Source organism: Geotrypetes seraphini, chromosome 1, assembly GCF_902459505.1.
Source record: "Geotrypetes seraphini chromosome 1, aGeoSer1.1, whole genome shotgun sequence".
Taxonomy (NCBI): Eukaryota; Metazoa; Chordata; class Amphibia; order Gymnophiona; family Dermophiidae; genus Geotrypetes; species Geotrypetes seraphini.
The window spans coordinates 22,769,248-22,792,733 of NC_047084.1; the positions used below are offsets into that span (position 1 = coordinate 22,769,248).

The 23,486-nt window shown below is 41.8% G+C and overlaps 1 protein-coding gene across 1 annotated transcript in view; it reads left to right on the forward strand.

The window, feature by feature from the left end:
* Nucleotides 1-17,514: 17,514 nt before the first annotated feature.
* Nucleotides 17,515-23,486, forward strand: part of MAP1B (microtubule associated protein 1B) — a 222,888-nt gene continuing 216,916 nt past the window's right edge. The window contains exon 1 of the mRNA XM_033929061.1: nt 17,515-17,777. Within this exon, the coding sequence (XP_033784952.1) occupies nt 17,585-17,777 (193 nt within the window). The 5' untranslated portion in view covers nt 17,515-17,584. The remainder of the gene's footprint in view (nt 17,778-23,486) is intronic.

The window sequence follows — 23,486 nt, forward strand, 5'->3', positions numbered from 1 at the left end:
GATATCTTAAATATGCTTTTCTTACTACCTGTTTGAAAAATTGTTCAGTATATACCAGTATTTAGATTGTTTGGGGACTTCCAGTCTGTGCTTATGCTGGGCAGACTTTTTTGATGGAGCTTCGGGCTTTCCACTATCTAATTTATAATATTTTGCCTCTTCTCTCAAATTTTTAGGCACTGCACAATACTCTCAACTCACTAGCTGCTGCAGTTATGCACTCTCCAGATGCTGACACAATTGAAATCAAACCAACTGCTTCAATTAAAGACATGTATGCCACAAAACTAAGGCCCCAAAGACTGCGGAACTCATGGTGGGAAAGGTGCCAGAAAGTCTGATGATGCTGTTGAGATAAAGCTCGCCAATGCCTTCCACACAGCCTGTGGATGACAGATAGAAGACAGTCCTGCCTGAAATACATTGTTCAAAGGTTGAGATTGTGGAGCTGGTGGTGATCAAGCTAGAAGAGCAGTTTGAAGCTATTAACACTCGGCTTGATGTGGCAGAGGCATGGTTATTGGAGCTTAAAGATATAGTAGGAGATAGAAGGGAACATGTGCAACTGCAGGAACGAATTGAGGCCCTACAAGACAAAATTGAAGATTTAGGGAATAGAAGCCGAAGATCTATAAAGATAAACACAAGAATCTGTCAGATCCCAGCTTTGGGATGTGCAACTGCAGGAGCGAATTGAGGCCCTACAAGACAAAATTGAAGATTTAGAGAATAGAAGTCGAAGATCCATAAAGAAAAACACAAGAATCTGTCAGATCCCAGCTTTGGGAATGGCAAGCCTCTGCTTTGATTTTCCATATTTATTCGTCAGAGGAAATCTAAAAGGGACCCTCCCTATATGACTATAAAGAGAACAAAATCCTTTGTTCTGTGTAATATCATTTCTTTGTATGAATGAGAACAGCACTTTTCATTCCCCTGCCAAACCAAACCAAAGCCGCCTCTACTGACCCATTTTCCAATTCCTTGATATACATCCCTTTTGCTTTGTCACACATAGCCTGAGCCACTTCTCACAAAAATCCTTGCTTCTAACCAACCCTTGAAAAAAAAAGAAAATTTATCCTTAACCTGGTCATATCATACCCTTTTCTACACATCCCATCATATTCCTTCTCACCCCTCCCATAAACTTTACATCACCACTAACTATGCTAGACAGCCCTTTTGCCTTGCACACCCCACTTTGCATCTTACTCTCCAGGTACACTTGACTATCCTTCATCCCTTCCCGCCCCTTGCCTCTCTCCATAACGGCCACACATTCCTTCAAACAGCGCCAAACCTCTCATTTTCCTCCTTCACACCACATGCCCTACCTCTCACCCTGATATCCATCTTTCAATTCACTGGAGGAGCAAATGCCCTCCCGCCTCCTCTTCTAATATCTCATCAGTTCTTCTGGCAACCAAATGAAAAAACAAAGTCCCAAATGAACATTCTCAGGAAGGACATGACACAAACATTTTCCAGCTGCACACCCCCATAATCCAATAGAGGGTGCAATGTAATCAAATTTCAGCACAACTGCCTGCACCATGGGAATGTAGATCTTTTGACAGTGAACTGGACAACTTGTGTAAGAAGAAGCCAGTTGGGAGCCTGGAGGTGATGCACACAATGGAAATGAATCAGATGTCTAACCAAATGAGAGGTGCAAGATAAAAAAAACCTAAGCAATCAAGACTTTTTGATTTTAATTGCTCTTTGAAAATCAGCTAGTGTTGAATATTTGGGTATAAGGTGAAATGCTGTGGCCAGTTTTTAAATGAAATGCCATCTGTGGAGTTTAAATATTGCCTTGGTGTTTCCAGATTTTTGTGGCTAGATCTTGGCAATGGAGAGGCAGCTTGGCTCATCTCTCTACCACAGGTGGAAAATCAGTAGCAGCAGCGCTCTCAGATCTCATTTTGCTTTGAGGAACATTTTTCCATACATTTGCAATGCCTAGTAGCCCATTTTTGAAGTGCCTAATAATTATTTGCAAAATGTAATAATGTTAATGTTCTCATGCAATAACTCTGTATTTCAGAGAATGGGATGTTGGTTACAACTCAAATTACTCTAAATCATGGGGTCCTTTTACAAAGCTGTGCTAAAAAATGGCCTGCACTATTTTTAGCAAGTGGCTATTAGCATACTAGCCCTTACTGCCCCCTATTCTTTCTTTCTTTTCTTCTCAGGAAACTTAGAAGTATTTGTAAATATTTTAATTTGACTCAGTTCAAAGTTCTGGTGCAATCAAGAGTCTTGAATCAAATTGATTATTGTAACATTGCTTCTTTAGGGTTCCTTTGAGAAAGCCACGGTAGCGGCTGCTGCTGCAGTAATCGTTCTGATGTCCTTAGGAATTTAATGGGTGTCAGAGCATTTGGCACATGGCAGCTGATATTGCGAATTTGTAAAAAGGGGGGTTAGGTTGTCTATTGAAAATTAATAAGGCTTTACAGACAATTCAGAACATGACTCTGCATCTGATTTATTCATTAAAAAAATCAGACGGTATATCGCCTTATTTTAAACTAAACTAAACTAAACTAAACCTTGGGTTTATATACCGCACCATCTCCACGAATGCGGAGCTCGGCACGGTTTACAGGAAGAAAGATGAGAGAGGAACTACAGTGGAGAGATTAAAGAGTTAGGTGTAAAGGGGGAAGGTGAGAGGCCTAAGAGGGGGGAAGTGTTACAGTTTTGAGAATAGCCAGGTTTTTAGGTGTTTGCGGAAGAGTTGGTGGGAGCTTGAGGTTCGAAGAGGGGAGGTGAGGCTATTCCAGATCTCAGTGATTCTAAAGGGGAGGGATGACCCAAGTTTGCCTACATGGGAAATACCTTTTATGGAAGGGAAGGATAGTTTAAAAATTTGGGAGAATCTGGAGGAAGTAGGGGTTGGGGAGTTCCAGAATAGAGGGATAACGGCAGGACGGATGCCATGTAGGATCTTGTAGGCCAGACACGCACATTTGAAGTGGATCCTGGGGATTACTGGGAGCCAATGGAGCTTAGACAGGAGTGGTGAGAAGTGATCAAATTTGCTTTTCGCGAAAACAAGCTTAGCTGCGGCGTTCTGAATCCGCTGAAGTCTGTGGAGGCTTTTCTTGGTTAGGCTGAGGTAGATAGAATTGCAATAATCCAATCTGGAGAAGATGATGGATTGTAATAGGACTGCGAAGTGTTTTTGGTGAAAATAGGGTCTGACTTTCCTTAGCATGTGAAGGCTGAAGAAGCATTTCTTCACCAGGGATTGGAGATGTTCGTTGAAGGATAGAGAAGAGTCTAAGGTGACACCCAGAACTTTGCTTGAGAACTCACCTTGGCTATCTGCTGAAGCAAATATACTTTTAAATTTTATTGCTTTCTTTATAGAGTTTTATTTGGGTTCCAATTTATATTCATGGTCAGTTTATTCAAAAAAGAGAAGATCTTGTCTCAAGGAATTTACCCCCTCTTTTATGAACGCATAGCGTGGGTTTTAGTGCCGGCAGTGGGTTAATTTTTTTGTAATCCTTCACCTAGGGCTCCTTTTACGAAGGTGCGCTAGTGTTTTTAATGCACGCACTGGATTAGAGCACGCTATAGTGTACGCTAGTCAAAAAACTACCACCTGCTTAAGAGGAGGCGGTAGCGGCTAGCGCATGTGGCATTTTAGCCCTAACGCACCTTAGTAAAAGGACCCCCTAGAGGTGTAAAAAGATTGAAGCCTTTTGAACAATTACTATCTTATCAGGTAACTAAATTAAATAATGAGGTTATAATTGAGTCTTCTTTGAAATATTAGATGTTTTGTAGGAATATCAAAATATACCTGTTTAAGAAATTCATTCTATCACATTGACATTATGTAAATTTGTAGCTATTGAGGCTTTCCATTTTAGACTTTATAATTCCTGGATTTGTCCCAGCTTTTTTAGATATATTGTGAGCCACCCTGAACTGTAAGGCATGAGCAAATTATGAATACATACAATTATTATTTTGTAGGTGATAAGGGCTCCCATGCTCATCCTATGCTAATTGGTCAGCATGTGCCAATACATATGTAATTATCAATTAGCATAAGGCACACATACTCTTTGCCCCATAAATATGCCCCCCCCCACCCCATGGGAAGCACGTGCCAATCCCAAAACTATCGCGGGACTCCTGAGCGTGATCCCTTATTAGTGCCTATTTAACCTGCAGTAAGCGCACACTGGTTCTTACTACAGCTTAGTAAAAGGACCCCATAATCAAAATTTCTCCAGAACTGCGTTTGAGTGATTGCCACTTATTACAAATCAGTGCCTTTGTACTTTTGGCAGGGGCAAAGACAAGTGACCACATTACCCCAGTTTTGATTGAACTGTACAGGTTGTCCATGGAGGCATGAGTGCAGTTAAGTCATAACATTAACTTAAAAATATATCCACTTAGGACACCCAAAACATCTATCTAATCTCTTAACTGGTCCCAAACCAAGTAGGGCTTAATGGTCATCTAAACAAAGGTCGTTGACCATTCCAAACTCTCAGTGATTCAGAATGAGGTTTTCTCATGTTTTGCACCTAAACTCTGGAATTTCCTTCTACTTGAATTGCAGATAGAATCAAATTACTTAACAGATAGAAATAGAAGCTAATAAGATAGATGTTTCAACATTTGTGAAATGTCTATAGTTATCTTTTTGATAGAATGCTAGTGTTAAGTTTCTCAGACAGAAGAGACTGCTTGAAAGTATTAATTTTTGGGTGCTAAAAAGATATATTTTATAACAGGACACTAAAAAAAATGTGGAGAGTGTGTGGCACCAGTGTTCCCTCTAAGGTGAGCGCATGAGCGATCGCTCACTATTTTCAGTGGCGTCGCTCATGCGCTTTCCCCTGTCGCTCACTCGAGGGCGGGAGGAGGTGAGAGGAAGCGGTGGCAGCCTGTATTTTTAAAGTTAAAAGATGCAGCGGCGGCTCCTCTAAAAGATCCCCGCCTGCATCGGACTTCCAACGCAGGTGGGGATTCATGAGAGGAGCCGCTGCCACGTCTTCAGTGTCCTACCAAGGGGGGGGGGGGGCGGTCCGCCCCGTCTGTGCACCCACCCTAAGGCTGCAGTCGGAGAGGAAGTTTGGGCCAGCCAATCGCTGCCTGGCTGGGCGGAACTTCCTCTCCGACGGCAGAATTGACGTTGGGGGAATGCTGGTTGGCCCGGTGGGAATCAGAGAGAGCTTGGGGCAGCCGCGGCGGTGGCTTTGGGGCCTGTTTCCCCCGATGGTGGCAGCAGTGGCTTTGTGGAAGGTAGGGAGAAAGAAAGGGGACAGGCAGGGAGACAGAAGGGAAACAGAAAAAAAGAAAGGGGGCATCAAGAGGAAAAAAAAGAAAGAAAGGGCAAGGAGAGAGGAAGAAAAAGTTAGGGGAGGGAATGAGGTCTGGAGGAGAGGAAGCATACAGGCTGAAAGAAGGGAAGAAAGATTGGATGCACAGTCAGAAGATGAAAGTGCAACCAGAGACTCATGAAATCACCAGACAAGGTAGGAAAAATGATTTTATTTTAAATTTAGTGATCAAAATGTGTCTGAATTTATATATGCTGTCTATATTTTGCACTATGGCCCCCTTTTACTAAATCGCAATAGTGTTTTTTAGCGCAGGGAGCCTATGAGCGTCGAGAGCAGCGCTGGGCATTTAGCGCAGTTCCCTGTGCTAAAAACTGCTATTGTAGTTTAATAAAAAGGATGGGGGGTATATTTGTCTATTTATGTATGGTTGTTACTGAGGTGACAATGCATAGAGTCATCTGCCTTGACCTCTTTGAAAAAAACCCAGAATAGGAATGATAATTAACATTTTCTCAGCGTATAGTGTGCTTTGTGTTTTTTAATTTTATTGTTGGTAGATCATTTTGACTTGGTCATTTTAAAGTAGCTTGCAAGCCCAAAAAGTTTGGGCACCTCTGAGTTAGAGCGTTGAAACTGTGTATTTCTATTTTATCCCCCCTTTTACAAAACTGTGGAGCGTTTTTTAGCGCCAGCCGTAGTGGTAGCAGCGCTGATGCTCAGAATTCTATGAGCGTCAGGGCTGTTATCACTGTGGCTAAAATCCACACTACAGTTTTGTAAAAGGGGGAGGGGTTAGTTTGTGATGACATAATCCATACTAGGCGAAGGTGTTTTCTGTGTTCTGTGTGTTCGAAAGACATGGTTTTCTGTTAGGATTGACAGTGTAGGATTGATCTGTGCTGGTCTGGCTTGTTTAGTTTTACATAAAAACATAAGCAATGCCTCTGCTGGGTCAGACCTGAGGTCCATCGTGCCCAGCATTCCGCTCTCGCGGCGGCCCAACAGGTCCAGGACCTGTGCAGTAATCCTCTATCTATACCCCTCTATCCCCTTTTCCAGTAGGTAATTGTCCAGTCCTTTCTTAAACCCCATTACCGTACTCTGCCCTATTACGTCCTCTGGAAGCGCATTCCAGGTGTCCACCACACGTTGGGTAAAGAAAAACTTCCTAGCATTCATTTTGAACCTGTCCCCTTTCAACTTTTCCGAGTGCCCTCTTGTTCTTATATTTTTTGAAAGTTTGAAGAATCTGTCTCTCTCCACTTTCTCTATGCCCTTCATGATCTTGTAAGTTTCTATCATATCCCCTCTAAGTCTCCTCTTCTCCAGAGAAAAGAGACCCAATTTCTCCAATCTCTCAGCGTATGAAAGGTTTTCCATACCTTTTATCAGACGTGTCGCTCTCCTCTGGACCCTCTCGAGTAACGCCATATCCTTCTTAAGGTACGGCGACCAAAACTGGATGCAGTACTCCAGATGCGGACGCACCATCGCCCGATACAACGGCAGAATAACTTCTTTCGTTCTGGTCGCAATACCCTTCTTGATTATACCAAGCATTCTATTTGCTCTCTTAGCGGCCGCTGCGCACTGTGCCATCGGCTTCATTGTCGTGTCCACCATTACCCCTAAGTCCCTTTCCTGTGTACTCTCATTCAATAATATCCCTCCCATCATATAGTTGTACCTCAAGTTTCTGCTTCCCATATGTAACACTTTACATTTCTCAACGTTGAACTTCATCTGCCACCTCGTCGCCCATTCCCCTAGCTTGTTCAAGTCCCTTTGCAAATCTTCGCAGTCCTCTATAGTCCTAGCACCACTAAATAGTTTGGTGTCGTCCGCAAATTTTATTATCTCACACTTTGTCCCTGTTTCTAGATCATTTATGAATATATTAAATAGCAGCGGCCTGAGCACCGAGCCCTGCGGTACACCACTCGTGACCCTCCACCAGTCCGAGTAGCGGCCTTTCACTCCTACCCTTTGCTTTCTACCTTCCAACCAGTTTCTGATCCATCTATGTACATCTCCTTCCACCTCATGGTTCTTCAGTTTCAATGGATGTATTGATGTACTGCTCACTGCAATATGTAAGATGCTGCCTTTTCCTAGGTACTCATGTGTGACGTGTGGTTTGTTACTAAAAATCATGTTTTTCTTACAGATGGGGGGGGGGGTGCCAAAAAATGATGGGCCCCGGGTGTTACATATGCTAGGTACACCACTGTATGTAAAGATACCAGAAAGCTGGCGTACTAAAAACTTTAAGTAAATTGTTATTCTTCTAAGCTTTGAGTATTTAACCCTCCCACAATCTCACGGGCACTCGTTTCAAGTTTATTGAGATTTTGATTTAAACGCAATATCAAATATTTTCAATGCGTATAACAAAAATAAATTTGGGGAAATAAATAAAACCATTTGAACAATAAACATACAAACATATCCATAGATGATTAAAATTACATAAGGAGTACAAGGATAAACTACATTTGTTTAAAAATGCGTCCTCCGCGCCTGCTCATAAATTTGTGGAGTATGTAACTTGTCGCTCATGCATATTTTTTTTTGCACACGCCTCATCAATCCTTAGAGGGAACATTGAGTGTGTCTATTTTATGCTTATTTTATAAAGGCAATCTCGGCCTCTGTGTGCAATTGTGCATTAAGGAGGGAATTCAATAAACAGTGCCACAACTTAGGTGCCCAAAAATATGCAGCGCCAAGTTCTACTCTATAACAGGCACACACCTTATATAGAATAACTTTTAACGCAAATCCTTTGCCAAAAATTTGACTTATGCCTGCTTAAACCTGATGTAAATGCCAGCCCCCAAGTTACAATCCTATTAGGCACTCTATAATATCAATCCACTCAAAGATTTTTCAAACTATTATTTAAATTTATATCATGCTTTATGAAGCAGCTTATAATACTTTTAAAAGACACAAGGGGAATCTCAGAATGCCACTTGTCTGCTTGTTGGTTCCTGCAGTACAATGTGGCAGCACTCGTCACTGGCTCATCCAAATGTGCCTTCTATTCTATTCTAATCTCTTTTTTTCTTTTTTATATTCTTCACACTGTTTCTAAGTCTAATTTTTCATACTGTTTCTGTGCTCTTTAAATTTGATATTTAGATGGCATATTGTAAGAAGTGTGAGAAAGCGAATGAATGAAATGTAGTTGTTAAGGCACTTCCCCCGTCCTGAGGAAGATACGAAACACGTTGGTGGTATGTTCAGTATATTACTTGAAAATGAATCAGAAAGAATGATAAATTATTGAAATGAATGAAATGACTAAGAAAACATATGGAAGAGATAAAAATTCAATGAACTGAGATTTTGGAAATGGCTTTAAAGATACTATGAAAAATTAGACTTAGAAACAGTGTGAAGAATATCAAAAAGAAAAAAGATTAGAATAGAATAGAATAGAATAGAGGGCACATTTGGGTGGGTCTTTTAAAAGTATTATAAGCTGCTTCATAAAGCATGATATAAATTGAAATAATAGTTTGAAAAATCTTTGAGCCCCCAAGTTATGCACAGATGTCTTCTGTAATGTCATATGTGATTTTTCAGAATGCCCCCATGTCCATGGTCATGCCCCCTTTTGAGCTACACACTGCGGGAGTTAGGTACTGTGCCTTATAGAATAACATGCATCCAGATGCATGCACAGATTTTAATGAGTGCCAATTAATGTCAATTATTGGTTGTTAGCACTCAATTATTGATGGTTCAGAGCTCATTATTCAATTTATATGCACATGCATTTCAGAAGCACACCTAAAATTAGGGTTTTACTGTCTTTCTGTGGTACTTTCTCTGTACCTGGGGCAGTGGAGGGTTGGATGATTTACCTGGGATCCCAAGAAGTTGCAGTGGGAATCGAACCCAAGTTCTTAGCCTATGTATAAAATTCACAGGTAAGCAAGCCCCCTGTCCTGGAGGACCACCGGGCTAGTTGGGTTTTCAGGATAGCCCTAATGAATATGCATGAGAGAAATCTGCATATAATGGAGGTGCCAGGCATGCAAATCTGCTCCATACATATTCATTAAGGCTATCCTGAAAACCCAACTGGCCTGGTGGTCCTCCAGGACAGGGTTGGGAACCACTGCTGTACACCAAATAATTTTAGTAAAGCCCCAATTTCTGTGTGTATGAGGCTTTATACACACAAAACCCTTTCAAGACTGACCTCCTTTAAGCATTGTTTTATTTGACTTGAATTGTGATTCATTTGATGTATTGAAGGAAACTATGAACCATTAATGGGGTGGGGGTGGGACTTGATATACCACCTTCCTGTGGTTACAATCAAAGCAGCTTATTGAGAGGTACATATTTTGCACCAGGGGTAATGGAGGATTTAATAACTTACCCAGAGTTCCAAGGAGCTACAGTGGGAATTGAGCTCAGTTCCCCTGGTTTTTGGCCATTGCTCATCTAGCCATTAGGCTACTCCACCACTTTAATTAAGTGGGGGAAGCAGTTGTTACAATGTGTTAGCAACTAGGTCTCAATGCATAAACCCCCTCCTTTACAAAGCCATGCTAGCGTTTTTAACGCCAGCCGCCGCAGTAACAGCTTGGACGCTCATAGGAATTCTATGAGTGTCAGAGCTGTTACCGTGGCTGCTGGCGCTAAAAATGCTAGCGCGGCTTTGTAAAGGGGGAGGGGGGGGTGAATGAGACCTGTGGTAAAATAACATGATTTAATGATAGCCCATATTGATAACTATTGTCCCTAAATTTTAATACACAACTGCACACTAACAGCTCACTTCTGCCACTGCTCATTATCATTGAACACAGAGATGGGGAAGTGGAAACCAAGTTCCAGGAGGAGAAGGAGAGAATAGGCAAATAATGGTCAGGGAGAGAGGAGAGAAGAGGACAAAGGAATGAGGAAGGGGGGAGAGAAGCAAGCTTGTAAGTCAAAAGGGAGACTGAGTAGGAACACTTTGGGAGGAGGGGGGAGGGGATGGTGCATGGGGCAAACAGCAGATCTGAGAGTGGGGTGAGGCATGAGTGAAAATCAGCAGATGGGAGATCAGAAGAATTTGAGCAAACAGGAAGACTTCGGGGATGAGCAAAAACCCTGAGATCAAAGCTTAGCATGTGAGGACAGTGAGGGCTATAAGATCAGGGGGGTTGGGTAAGGGTAGGAGACATGGAAAGGCATAATCAAAATATATGTCTAAGTCCAATTTGGACGCAGGGCGCTAGTCGCCCAAGGTTGGCAGGGCAGAAATGTCTATTCTCAAAAAATACATCTAAAGTATACTTTTTTGAAAATTGTCCAGACATTTGATTATCCAGACCGCCACTACATCTATCTTTATACCACATTCTCGTCCAAATATTCGTCCAAGTTCCAAACACCCAGAATAAGACCTTTTGGACATGGGAGGGGGCAGCGCTGTGATGGACTGGCCACCCAGACATGGCAACAGAGCTGCTGTGAACTTCACAAAAAGGGTGCCACATAAATATCTCACCAGAACTCCCTTATAAGTAATGTTGAGCCCCCCAAAACCCACTATACCCACCTGTCTACAACCCCAATAGCCTTTATGGCTGCGGGTACTACCTATATGGCAGTATAGTAGGGTTTGTTATTTTTTTTTTGGTGGGCTCACATATTTCACCATTAATGTAGTAGTTAGAGTGGCTTATGGGCCTAGGTCCTCCTCTCTGTGGTTCAGCAGCTCACCCCCACCCCCAGTCTATTTAAGACACCTGTGTGTGGCTCTACTAGGCTTTCCTATGCCAAGTGCTGATGTTCCGGAGGCAGGTATGTACATTTTTATTCTGAGCTTTATGGCGGTATGAGGGGGTCAGTGAATACAGAGGGAGTGTGTGTGGGTCTTTACTTTGTTCCTGCAATGGTTATCTGTTCACTACAGATCCTTTTGGGCACTTATACCTGTTTATAGATTGCCTAAGTCACAATGTATAAGTTCCATCCAGGCAGCCTCGTCATACTTTCGATTATTGCTGCAGGACGACTGAATCTAGGTCAGCCCAAATCCCGCCTATATCCTGCCCTAATCACTTCTCCAAAAATGCCCCTTTCTGCTCTGGGTGCACAGTGGGATTCTGAGGCCTACAAAATCCTTGGATATGTCTAAAAAGCCATTTCGATTATTGGCACTTGGACGACCTGTCCTTTTGATCATCCAAGTGCCGACTTGGTTGGGTTTTTAGACATATTTTTGTTTCGATTATGAGCCCCATAAGGTTCAGTCTTCCTGGTGGAAAGCTATGAGATCTGAGGGATGGGAACTTGGTGACATCAGGGGAGGGACTTTTATTTTTGGACAACAATCTCACTAATTTTGGAGGTTGTGAGGATTGATGTAGATCTTGGTCATAAGGCATGCAAGAAGCCTTGGGATTATACAGCAGCCCTGTTCAACTGTAATTCATCTCCAGAAAATGTGATGAAATATAATGCAATACAATATAGTACTTACATTCTGCCTTTAAACTTTCAGTTCAATGTGAATTACAAATTTAATATACTGAATAACAAGAAACATCCAGGAATTACATAAAAATCATAAAAACCATGTATTTCAACCTTATACTTCTTAAAGTCAAATCAGTTTAGATCAGGGGTAGGGAACTCCGGTCCTCGAGAGCCGTATTCCAGTCGGGTTTTCAGGATTTCCCCAATGAATATGCATGAGATCTATTTGCAAGCACTGCTTTCAATGCATATTCATTGGGGAAATCCTGAAAACCAAACTGGAATACGGCTCTCGAGGACCATCGTTCCCTACCCCTGGTTTAGATATTCAAAAAATATCGCCTGGACCCCCTTTCTAAGTCTGAGATAATTCATAATGTGTCTCACTTCCAATGGAATGCTATTCCATATAGCAACTGATTGTTACTGGAAAGTGGAAGTAAACATTTTCTTATATTTCACTCCTTTAACCAAGGGATAATTTAACTTTATACAATTCCTGCAAATAAAGATGATTTCTTAAAAGATGAGACTACTAGTTGAATCAAATAAGAAGGATATATCTTAAAATACTTTAAATCTAATTCTAGTTTCTATGGGTAGCTAGTGTAAAGATCTTAAGAATTGAGTAACATGAAGGCAGTTAGTTTAGCAGGGTTTAAATAATGTTTGGATAACTTCCTAAGAGAGAAGTCCATAAACCCTTATTGAGATGGATGTAGGGAAAACCCACTGCTTATTCCTAGCACAAGCAGCATAGGATATGTTTTACCTGGGGAACCTGGGTTTGCTATTGTTGGAAACAGGATGCTGGACTTGATGGACCTGCAGTATATCACAGTATGGCAATGCTTATGTTCTTATGAGAAAGTCTGTAATGTCCAAACAGTGGAGGAGACAGAGGAAAGTATGCCTAGGATGGATATGGAGAACAGTCATGGGAGAGGGTCAAGAGGTCAGATAAAAGACAACAGTGGGAGGCAGGAGGGGATTGGTATTGGGTAACACAAGGAAATTTGTATTTTCACCTACTCATAGTGGAAGAATCTCAAATGGGCAGAATGGTTGATCTTGATTTACCATAATCTACTATGATACTGACCGCCACTTATCCTCATCAGCCCACTTTCAGAAAGGTTCAGGTGCTGTTGTCTCCCTTCCTTCAGCCACGTAACGTTGCCGGCTCTGCTTTTTAGTAAGCATCAAGTTGCTCATTTGAGCTTCTCTTTAGAGCTTTCAACCTCACACTAAGGGTGCTCCTTCACCATTTATATTATATTTAATTATTTTGAAATTGTGGAAGCCAGTGTTCTCACATGCATGTGATGCTCTTTGGCATGCCCTATTCCTATTGCTTTTTTTTTTTTTTAGCAATTTGTAATGATGACATAATATTAAAGAATATACATTTTACCATCATAGTTTTGTATACAGGTGGGCTTTAGTGGATGTCACCCCTTTAAGCACCAGGATCTAGTCCACAACTTCTGAGTGACGCAACCTCACACAGCCAGAGACGAGAGCACCAAAGACAGGTCCACAGCTCATGACTTTTTTTTTTTTTTTTTACTGACATGAAATTAGTTTCTCAGATGTGACTTGTTTTTACTACTACCACTACCACAACTAATTACCATTTCTATAGGGCTGCTAGACTTATGCAGCACTGTATATTAATTGCAGCACAAACAGTAACTCCTCAAAAACTGCCACAAGATACTTAAAAAGATACACCACAAAGGCAGAAAAAGTCTGAGGATTCCAAGAGTGAAGAAAGCTACTCAGCCACCCCTAAAGAAAGAAAGAAATCAAGCAAATACATAAAAATGAAAATAAATTTAGGGAAAGGAGGCGATCTCAGTGTGGAGGTCAGCGAAGGGAGACAAGCTCCAGCGCTTCACGCAAAAGGCAAAGGTAATTCACCTCTGCCTGCACACCATCATGGATTGCCCCACGTGTGCAAAATCAATGTGCAAATCAATATCACACCATAATAAAGTGTAAGTGATGCTGAGAGTGAAAAAAGTAGCAAAAAACACTCAAGGAATCCTCTCCAGTCAACTCCCCCCAAAAAAGGAAAAGGAAAAAAACAAGGCCACAGCCGACTTAGCTTGAGTATAGCCAGAAAGATGCAGATGACAGACACAATGTCAGGTTCTACCAAGCCCGGTTTCGGGAGAATGAAATCCCTTCATCAGGAACGCTGAGCTGAATTAAAGCCAGCTGGGAGAGGGGAGGCAGAGGTGAATCACCTTTGACTTTTGCGTGAAGTGCTGGAGTTTGTCTCCCTTCGCTGACCTCCACACTGAGATTGCCTCCTTTCCCTAAATTTATTTTCATTTTTATGTATTTGCTTGATTTATTTATTTCTTTAGGGGTGGCTGCGTAGCTTTCTTCACTCTTGGAATCCTCAGACTTTTTCTGCCTTGTGGTGTATCTTTTTAATGCACTGTATATTAAAACATTCAAGAGATTGAATAGAAAGGTAGAGAGACAAAGCAGAACATCAGCATCAGGGAGATTGGTAGTAATATGTGGGATTGCAAGAATGGGTTGCAGGATTGGCAGAATTGATGGCACTTGGTGTATTGTCTCAACAGAGTAGGGTAACTTGTATAGTGGAACAGAAAGGGAAGCAGCAGCGCTGGGTGAAAGAAATGGGCAGTGGGAGCCTGAGCAGAACGACCTGCCCATTAATTGCAGCCTTCATTCAATTGAATTCCCCATGCTGCCATTGTGCCTGGAGGAAGGCGCCACCGATTTTTGTTCTAATTACTTATCTACTTTTAAGAAGGGCGATGTATGAGCTTATAAAATATTTTGTGCAAAAGCATCCAGAAATGTGCAAAACTGTCAACATTTTGGGGGTTCTGTACATTGCTCTGTGCTGTTATGCTTTCAAAAATGTGTAACTTTTCTACTCGCAGTGTAAAATTTCCATTATATGTGGTTTGCTATGTGCAAACTTTTATTAAGATTCTGAACCAATGAACTGTCATGACACAATATTACACAAAGTAGCTCATTCATTCAGAATCAAGCACAAACCAGACCATGTGTGTGCCAGTTTTTGCAAAAAAACAAAAACTATTTGGGGTTGATGTTCAAAGTGATTTACCGGGACAGGAGAGACTCTTGCTTGGTTGAATCAGCTGTGATAGGCAGTGGAATTGGTTAGTGTGTGGTGCAGTGGTTAGCGCCACAGTCTCACCACCCTGAGGTTGTGGGTTCAAATCCCATACTGCTCCTTGTGACTCTGACAAGTCACTTAATCCCCCCATTACCCCAGGTACATTAGATAGAGTGTAAGCCCACTGGGACAAACAGGGAAAATGCTTGAATAAATTAATATAAACCAGTGGTCTCAAACTCAAACCCTTTGTGGGGGCCACATTTTGGATTTGTAGGTACTTGAAGGGCCGCAGAAAAAATAGTTAATGTCTTATTAAAGAAATGACAATTTTGCATGAGGTAAAACTCTTTATAGTTTATAAAACTTTCCTTTAAGAGTTAAAAGGAAAGATATATAAACTATAAAGAGTTTTACCTTATGCAAAATTGTCATTTCTTTAATAAGACATTAACAATTTTTTCTGCAGCCTTCACATTTAAAGTTTAATATCTTTCCTTTCTCAAAACTGACACATTTCAATAACTATACTGAAAATAACATCATTTTCCCTACCTTTGTTGGCTGGTGACTTTATTTTCTGTGCTTTTAACTATGTTTCCAGGGCCTTCTTGTCCTTTGACTGTTTTTCTCTCCGTCTTCACTTTCTGCCTTGCATCCATCTTTGGCATTAACTTAATGTTCAATTTTTCTGCTTTCTTTTCAAAATCTACGTTTCCATGTCTTACCTTCCCTTCCTATCTCTCTCTTCTTCCGTCCTATTTCCATGGTCTGACATATCTTTCATTCCTTTCTTTCCCTCACTCCTTCCTTCCTTTCCCCTGGTCTGGCATCTGTCTCCTTCCCTCCCCCCATGCCCTGGCATCTCCCCCTCCCCCTCTATGGTCTGTTATCTCCTTTCCTTTCCTCCCTCCCATGAACTTGGCATCTCTTGTTCCTCTCCTCTCCCTTGTCTTCCTTCTCCTTCCTTCCCTCTCTTTCCCCAATTGGGTGCAGCAGCAACAGAAGCAGCATTTCCCTTCCCCCTTTCCTGTGCAGCAGAAGCATTTCTCTTCCCCTTTCCCTCCCCCTCCCTATGCAGCAGCAGCAGAAGCAGCATTTCCCTCCCCTCTTTCCTGTGCAGGAGAGGCATTTATCTTCCCCTTCCCTCCCTCTCCCTTTCCCTGTGCAGCAGCAGCAGCATTTCCCTAGGGTCCTCCTTTCATATGCAGCAGAGCAATTCTTTCCCCTCCCTTTCCGTTCCCTTCCTTGTGGAGCAGCAGCGTGTCTGGCCGGCTCCCAGTCGATCGTTCCGTTCAAAGCCAGGGTGGCGGCTCCTTGCCTGCGTCAGAAGCCTCTCTGATGTTGTGACGTCAGAGAGGCTTCTGATGCAGGAGTGGATAGCGCAAGGAGCCGCCACCCGCGGCTTTGAAAAGATCGATCGACTGAGCCGGCCAGACACGCTGCTGCTCCACAAAGAAAGGGGGAAGAGACATGCTGGTGTAGATGGAGCAAGCAGCCGCCGCCGCCGGCCGCAGCTTTACAGTTGATCATCGTGTCCAGACTGCGGGCCGCAAAATAGCACCTGGAGAGCCACATGCGGCCCGTGGGCCGTGTGTTTGAGACCGCCGATATAAACCATTCTGAGCTCCCCTGGGACAGACAGGGGAAAAATACTTGAGGCCTGAATGTAAACCACTAAGGCCATAGGCGGTATATAAACTGATAAAAGCCATAGCAATCCAGGAGCAGTCAGCACTTATGGACAAATTTGACTGCATAAAACTCAATCCTGTCTGCCTCTGTTTCATTTAGGCAGTTAAGTGGTGAACATTGGACTTAATCAGATAAGGGATAGGCAGCCACACAAACCAGACATGGACTAGTACTGAATATCCAGGCATAACACCAGCAGCAGCTAAAACCCCCCCCCCCCCCAACAAAACCACAAAACATTGACCGCCGCAATTGAATATTTACCCTTTATCTTTCGGGGCTAAGTTCCACAGGAAAGTTTCTAGTGAAAGATTGCTATAGAAGTCAATTGCATTCAGAGCAAACTTTTATCAGAAATGGGACACTAACCAGGAGTTAATATACTAAGCCAACTTTTTAAAACGCCTGGAAATATTAAACTTAAAATTACTCCTCAGTGGGCACAGTAAAGGAGTTTACTCAATTTTAAGGGTACTCAAGCACTCTCTGTTCACATAGAGCTGGAACATATGAGTTAGTAAATAAGGGGACCTGTTTATGTCAATCTTTGACTATCTGAAATGATCAGTCTGAAGTCACCCATGATTTCCCAGAACAGTTCTTTGAAATCAAGGACTAGCCAGGAAACAGGACAACAGGTCACTTTTACTACAGCAATCAGAAGACGGTGGACCCCTTTTTCCTTAGCTCTGTATTGTCTGAACCCCTGGTTTCTTTTGCTTCCGGAGGGTATGATTTGCTGCAGATGACATCAGCTGAGGATGCTGGTAAAATAGACTGGCTATGTGATGCGTTTCTCCTCCCTAGGTCCCAGCCCTGCATCTTAGTATAAAAGAGCCGCAGCCGCCCCTCCCGTTCTCACTCCCTGCCTGCTCTCGGCTGCCCGGCAGATTGGGGAGGAGGGAGGGACAATCCCACACAGCAAAGGACACGCAGCAGTTTTAGGATGGCTACCGTGCTGGAACCGGCACCGATACCGGTGCCTGCCTCGGAGGCAGCTTGTGGCATACCCAACCCGTCTTCCACCTCCCCGAGCCTCTCTCACCGGTTCCTTGACAGTAAATTTTACTTGCTGGTGGTGCTTGGGGAAATTGTGACTGAAGACCATTTGAGGTGTGCCATTGCAAACATAGAACGAGGTAAGCAAGGACAAAGAATGAGTGGCATAGGATCTGAGCAGATTGCAAGTTTAGTTCCCCGATCCTGGATTGCTAGCGTTGAAGACACTCCTTGCCACAAATCACAGGTTGGAGATGTTTTTGTTTTTTTTTAAATTTCCACTCTCCTTCTCTCAGAAAACAGGACTTAAAAAAAAAAATCATACTGCAAGTACTAAGTATAATCTCAGGTTCTTGTTTTAATTTCAACGGAAAGTGTCTACATTGGTTATGGTAATTTATCTTTGTTTTGATTTTTTTTTTAATCATCTTTACTGCAATAAAGAGTCTAATAAAGCTGATGCAACCACTCCCTTTTTTCTAGAGGAGGAAAAAAAAAAAAAGCTGGTCAGCTGCAGATCTACAGTTGGCAGGAGCGCACAGCGCAACCCAGCCTTTTGGGAGTTCAGCCATTCAGCCAAACCCACAAGAAAATATTACTCTTTAAATGCCTGCACAAATCCAGAAACCGCTTCTATCCAGGCTTTGTGTTATGCCAAATGATACAAAATAGTATACGTCAGGGAAAAATGTATTTTCCGATTTGGCCAGAAATAATTCTGACCTGTCTTTTTATCGAACCTGTTCTTCCATACTTTAGAATAGCATCTGCTTATGTCGCATACAATAAATATAGAATTCGCTTTATTGCTGCTTTTCGTCGACCTGACGTTTCTCGTTTAAGTGGGTAAATTGATTGCTGTGTGATGACCTGTGTCTTATGATTCTCAGCATACGCTGATATTAAACAGCAGCAAAACTGCTTTGCATGTTACGTTTACTTTTTATTATACAGTAAACCAAAAAAAAAAAAAAACCCCAACCTCAACAACACAAAAAACGCTTCTTTGAGGGACTGTACATTGCTGCTGCTGCTGCCATTATTTGCACCCATACAGTAAGAGGCGACAATGGCACAGGCTGTAGTTCTTTGGTACCGACGCTGCTCGATAGCAGGTATTGTGCAGAACTGCTGCAGGGGGATGGGTTTCCTAAACTAGACAGCTGGCTGGATTTTACTCTCGCCCCCCACTGACTTCCTCGTCTCATCAAGACCCTGCTTCGGATGCTGCCCACGAGAGCCTGGTCTGCCCAGATACCGGCACGTGGGCGTGGTACAGTCCGCACTGCGGTCCCTACGGCAACTCGAAGCAGACAAAGGGCGTTCCCGCACACGCATGCGCATTATTCCCCCCCATCCCCCCTCCCCACGGGCATTGATTGACCAAGGGTATCTTGGGAGTTGTAGTACAGCTCAGCCCCGCCTGGTGATTGATCAACCTTCCGGTAGTGATAAGGTGTGTTGGATTTTCTTTGTCTAGCAGAAGCAAAAAAAAAAAAAAATGTCACTCTACAGATTGGGTACAACTGTGACACGCAGTCAGACGTGATATTATTTCAAAGCATATGTCTGCTTTATTTTTCAAATATTGAGCTTTAAATGACAAAATAGTAATTGTTTTGAATCATAAAAAAGAAGGGGGAAGGGGAAAACGTTTGCTGCTTAATTATTCAGGATTTGTGTTAATTGACTGGGAAAAAATAACAATAAAACAAGCAGTATTATTAACAGGTTCTTTAATGTAGAACTAAAGTGACCAACTGCTCTGTTTGGTGGATAGAGTTGTTTTTCAGGGAACAATCCTAGTAAATCTGACGCTTCAAAAGTGGTGTCTACTTGTCTTGTTTCTTAAATATGTATTGTAATTTACATGATATGGCATGTTTGAAAACAAAGCCTGTCCTTTGCCAGGTAGGGAAAAATGTCCTATTGCTTGCAAAGAAAGACCTGTCTGAGCACAGTGACAGCAGGAAAATAGAGCAGACTGAAGACTGTACTATGCATCAGGTCACTCTTGCTCCCCCCCCCCCCCCCAATCCCCTGTTGTGCTGTAGCTGCAACCCCATCCCCCATCCACCTGCTGCTGCCACTGCCTCAGCCCCTTCCACTCCACTGCTGTTGCCCCTCCCTCTCCACCTTCATGCCACTGCTGCTTCCAGCTGCTCCCTCTTCCTATGTTTCACCACATCTTTATCCCTCTACCCCCAGGTAGATGCTTCTCCCCAGGCCGCTTCACCGCATACTGTTTCATGGCATGTCTCTCAACGCAAGACAGAAAATCCTGTTGAAATAGGAAAAGTAAAAAGAGTTGTGGGGTACAAACTTAGACTGCAAGACCTCCAGGGACAGGGAACTACTTTCTATATCTTAATGTAAATTGCTTTGAATTGCTTTTTTATGTGTTTAAATTTTTATTGATTTTCCAACTTTGATAGTGCAATACAATTGGTAAATCATAAATACTGCAAATAACGCACTAATAACTATACAATTATTATATTAAACAATCATTTACTCCCAACCTCATCTTAATTATTAACATAATAATACATATGATGTGCTTTCAATATTATAATTAAATAATTTAACTCCTCAAAGTACATTTCCCTCCCCCCACCCACCCTCCCTGGATGTGTAAAGAAATCTAATGAAAAGGGAAGAAACATGACCCTTACTGTAATGCAACAAAAGTAGTCAATGGACTCCATACATCATTAAAGAACTTACTAGTCCCCAAACGTTCAGCCATCATTCTTTCATACTTTGCTTTTGCTTTGAATTGCTACTGAAAAGAAATGAGCTATATCCAAAATCTCTTACACCATTGGAAGACTGCTCCACTTATCTTCCAAAAATCTTTAACCTACATTGTAACAGAAATTCAAGTGATGTTTGTTAAGTTTAAATGTTATTTCCGATTACACTGGTTGTAAGTTGTAAAAATGAATAAAGAATTTTTTTTAAAAAGTGCTAGAATCTAGGTATGTCAGATTTTACCACTCGCTAAGCTCAGATTTAATGCAGCATCTTCTTTTTTTTTTTTATTTAAAAAAAAAACCCCAGCAGAAGTGTTTTTTAGCGCAGGCCTACACACTGAATGCTCTGCACTGTTCTCGATGTTCATAGGAACATTGGGAGCAGCACAGAACATTCAGCACGCCAGCTGGCACTAAAAAACATTTTTGCGGTTTTGTAAAAAAAAAAAGGGGGGGGGGTTATGTTAGTATATAGCTGAAAGATTTCTCTTGCATGTAAAGTCTAATTGGTGTTAGAGTAGAGCACTTGATGTCTAGGTGTACCCAGTTCACTTTAAACCTCATTGCTACTCCTCCTAATGTCGGGCGTCACCTAATTCTCCATTGTCTCAAGTACAAAAATTAGATTAAAAAATAATGTCAATCTTTATCATAATATTGAATCAATTTTTTTGACTCCTTCCCGCCGTGTTGTACCTCCAAAATACTTGTTGTATCCATGTTATTCTTCCGGTTATACCTAACCCTCCTGACTTACCAATGTAATTTGAAAATATTTTCTGTGACATCGCTGTCTGTGTACAGTCTCTTCCTCTGTAAACCGCTCTGAACTGCTTGTGGTATTTGCGGTATACAAAAATAAAGTTATTATTATTATTATCAATTACATCAGAAACTAATTTCAAACTTTAAAATACAATAAAGTATCTAATACCCCACTCCTCTGCAGTATCAGAATAACAGTCATCCTGGTATCAAAATTAGATGTTGAGGTTCCAGGGATCTAACGAGTATACCTCAGTGTAACTCACTTTGAACTATTAATTGTTTATAACTACATAAATAAATAATGGAAGGAAGAAGGCCTTGGCTTGAGTAGTGAAGGAGGAGGTGAGAATGACTTGCCAGGCTGAAGCAGAAGAGGAGGAAATCATACTAGGTAGAAGGATGGGGGGGAGGGTCAGATTGGACTTGGTTAGCATAAAGAAAGATGGGAAGTGAAAGGTTAAGAGAAAAGATGAAAGTGGAAGATAGAGATGCATATCGGGAGGAATGGAAAGAAGATGGAACAGACTCAATGACTTATAGTGATATAGAAATGCTAATTAACAAGCTTAAGCTGAGAGAATAGATAGGCTTTATTTAGGACTTTATGCCTTTTCCATAGTGAACTACATTCACATATAATAATTATTAACCTGTCCCCAGAGAGCTCACTGTCTAACAGCCTGATTTATTAAGCCTTTCCTCTATAAGTACTGTAGGAGAAAAAGCCTAGTAAGGCAAGCCTACGTTTTAACCTCAAACCAGATGTCCATGATTTGAGAGAACATTCTTTTGTGAGGTGAGGATGGATTGATATTGTTTTTCCTGTGCTGGTTTGTTTAGTCAACATTTGGGTCATAGACTACCTCATCAAGCCAAATCAGTATTGTTCTCTAGCTACAAGAGTGCAGCTCCATGTATTGCAGATGGTCTTCCTTCCTCTCCCTTGAAACCACCAGGGCAATGATAGACATAGGAGAGTCACCTGTTAGGAGGAAGGAAAGTGGTAACATGGAGTAAAGAAGCTTTGGAGCAGGACTGGACTGGCTAGTGCAGTGGTTCAGGTGTGAGGATTTGTGCAGGGAAGCAGAGTGACTCAGACAGGGGGTGGGGGAAGATGTGTGACAGTAGGATAAGCAGCAGAGCAGAGAGATGAGGGTGCCAGGCAAACTATAGCGAGAGTTATGATAGCCAGCTAAGGTGGTGGGGGTTAGTAGCAGGAGAGATGGCTTGTCATTTTGAAGTAGTAATTTGATGGTGATGATGAGGCTGTTGTATATATTTATTTATTTGGCTTTGTTAGCTGCCTTTATGAAGATATTCCCCCAAGGGTGTGGGCTGGGGATGGAGGCAGTCAGAGATAAATATGAAGCAAGGGGTGAGGTAATGAGAGAGGACAGGGTGAGGTGTGAATGATATTCACCGTATTTTACTAGGAAGAGTACAATGACATTTTGTGAGGTGTGTGGAAGAGTGAGAGGCTGTGGGGAGAAGGATATGGGTACAATAGCCCTTGAATTCTGCAATTGGGTAAGGATGTCCATGCAGGAGTAAGAGACAGGGTTGCACGAATGGAGGGGAGAGCAAATGAGAGATGGGAGAGCCATGTATGTGAAATGATAAAAGAGCAGAATCTCATTTTTCTCACCTTTTTTATATGGTCCTAAAATGTCTAAATGGGCCAACCACTTATAACTTATTATTTCTTATGCTGGATCTCTTGTAGATCTCTTTTCAGCTTTTATTTCATTTGTAAAAATGTGTGTTAGCTATTATAACTCTGTGGCTACTGTCTTATCTCTCTACTGGAGACTCCTCCCAATCTGCTGGGCCTCTTTCTATCTGTTTCATGATTCAAGCTGTGCTGCATCATTTGATTACCTAATTTCATTGATGGAATCAGACTTATTTATTCAAATTTTTTAATAAGAATATGAATAATGGATAGTGCAATGGAATCTTCATTGTTCTGCAGGCTGTTCTTTTAGATTCATGACTTTCCTAACAGGTTCCTTTCTTCACACTTCATCACAAAGCACAATGGCTTCACAATTTAGCTCGTCGAGGAACACTCTGCTTTGCTCCCCACCCTTTAAAAAAAATTTGTCTTTTATTAACACTGCCTAAGAATTCACAACAGTTGTCAGGAATTCAGACAATAGACACTCACTGACATTCTTTAGTTTTTGGAAGACAGTGAGGTGAGGATGTTGCTACATTTCTGTTTCTTTCTTTTTTTTAAAAAATTCTTTCTTGGTTTTTAATCAAAAACAGTGTCATACAAATGAAAGAACAAAAGATATTCCACATATTACACTATTATCTATA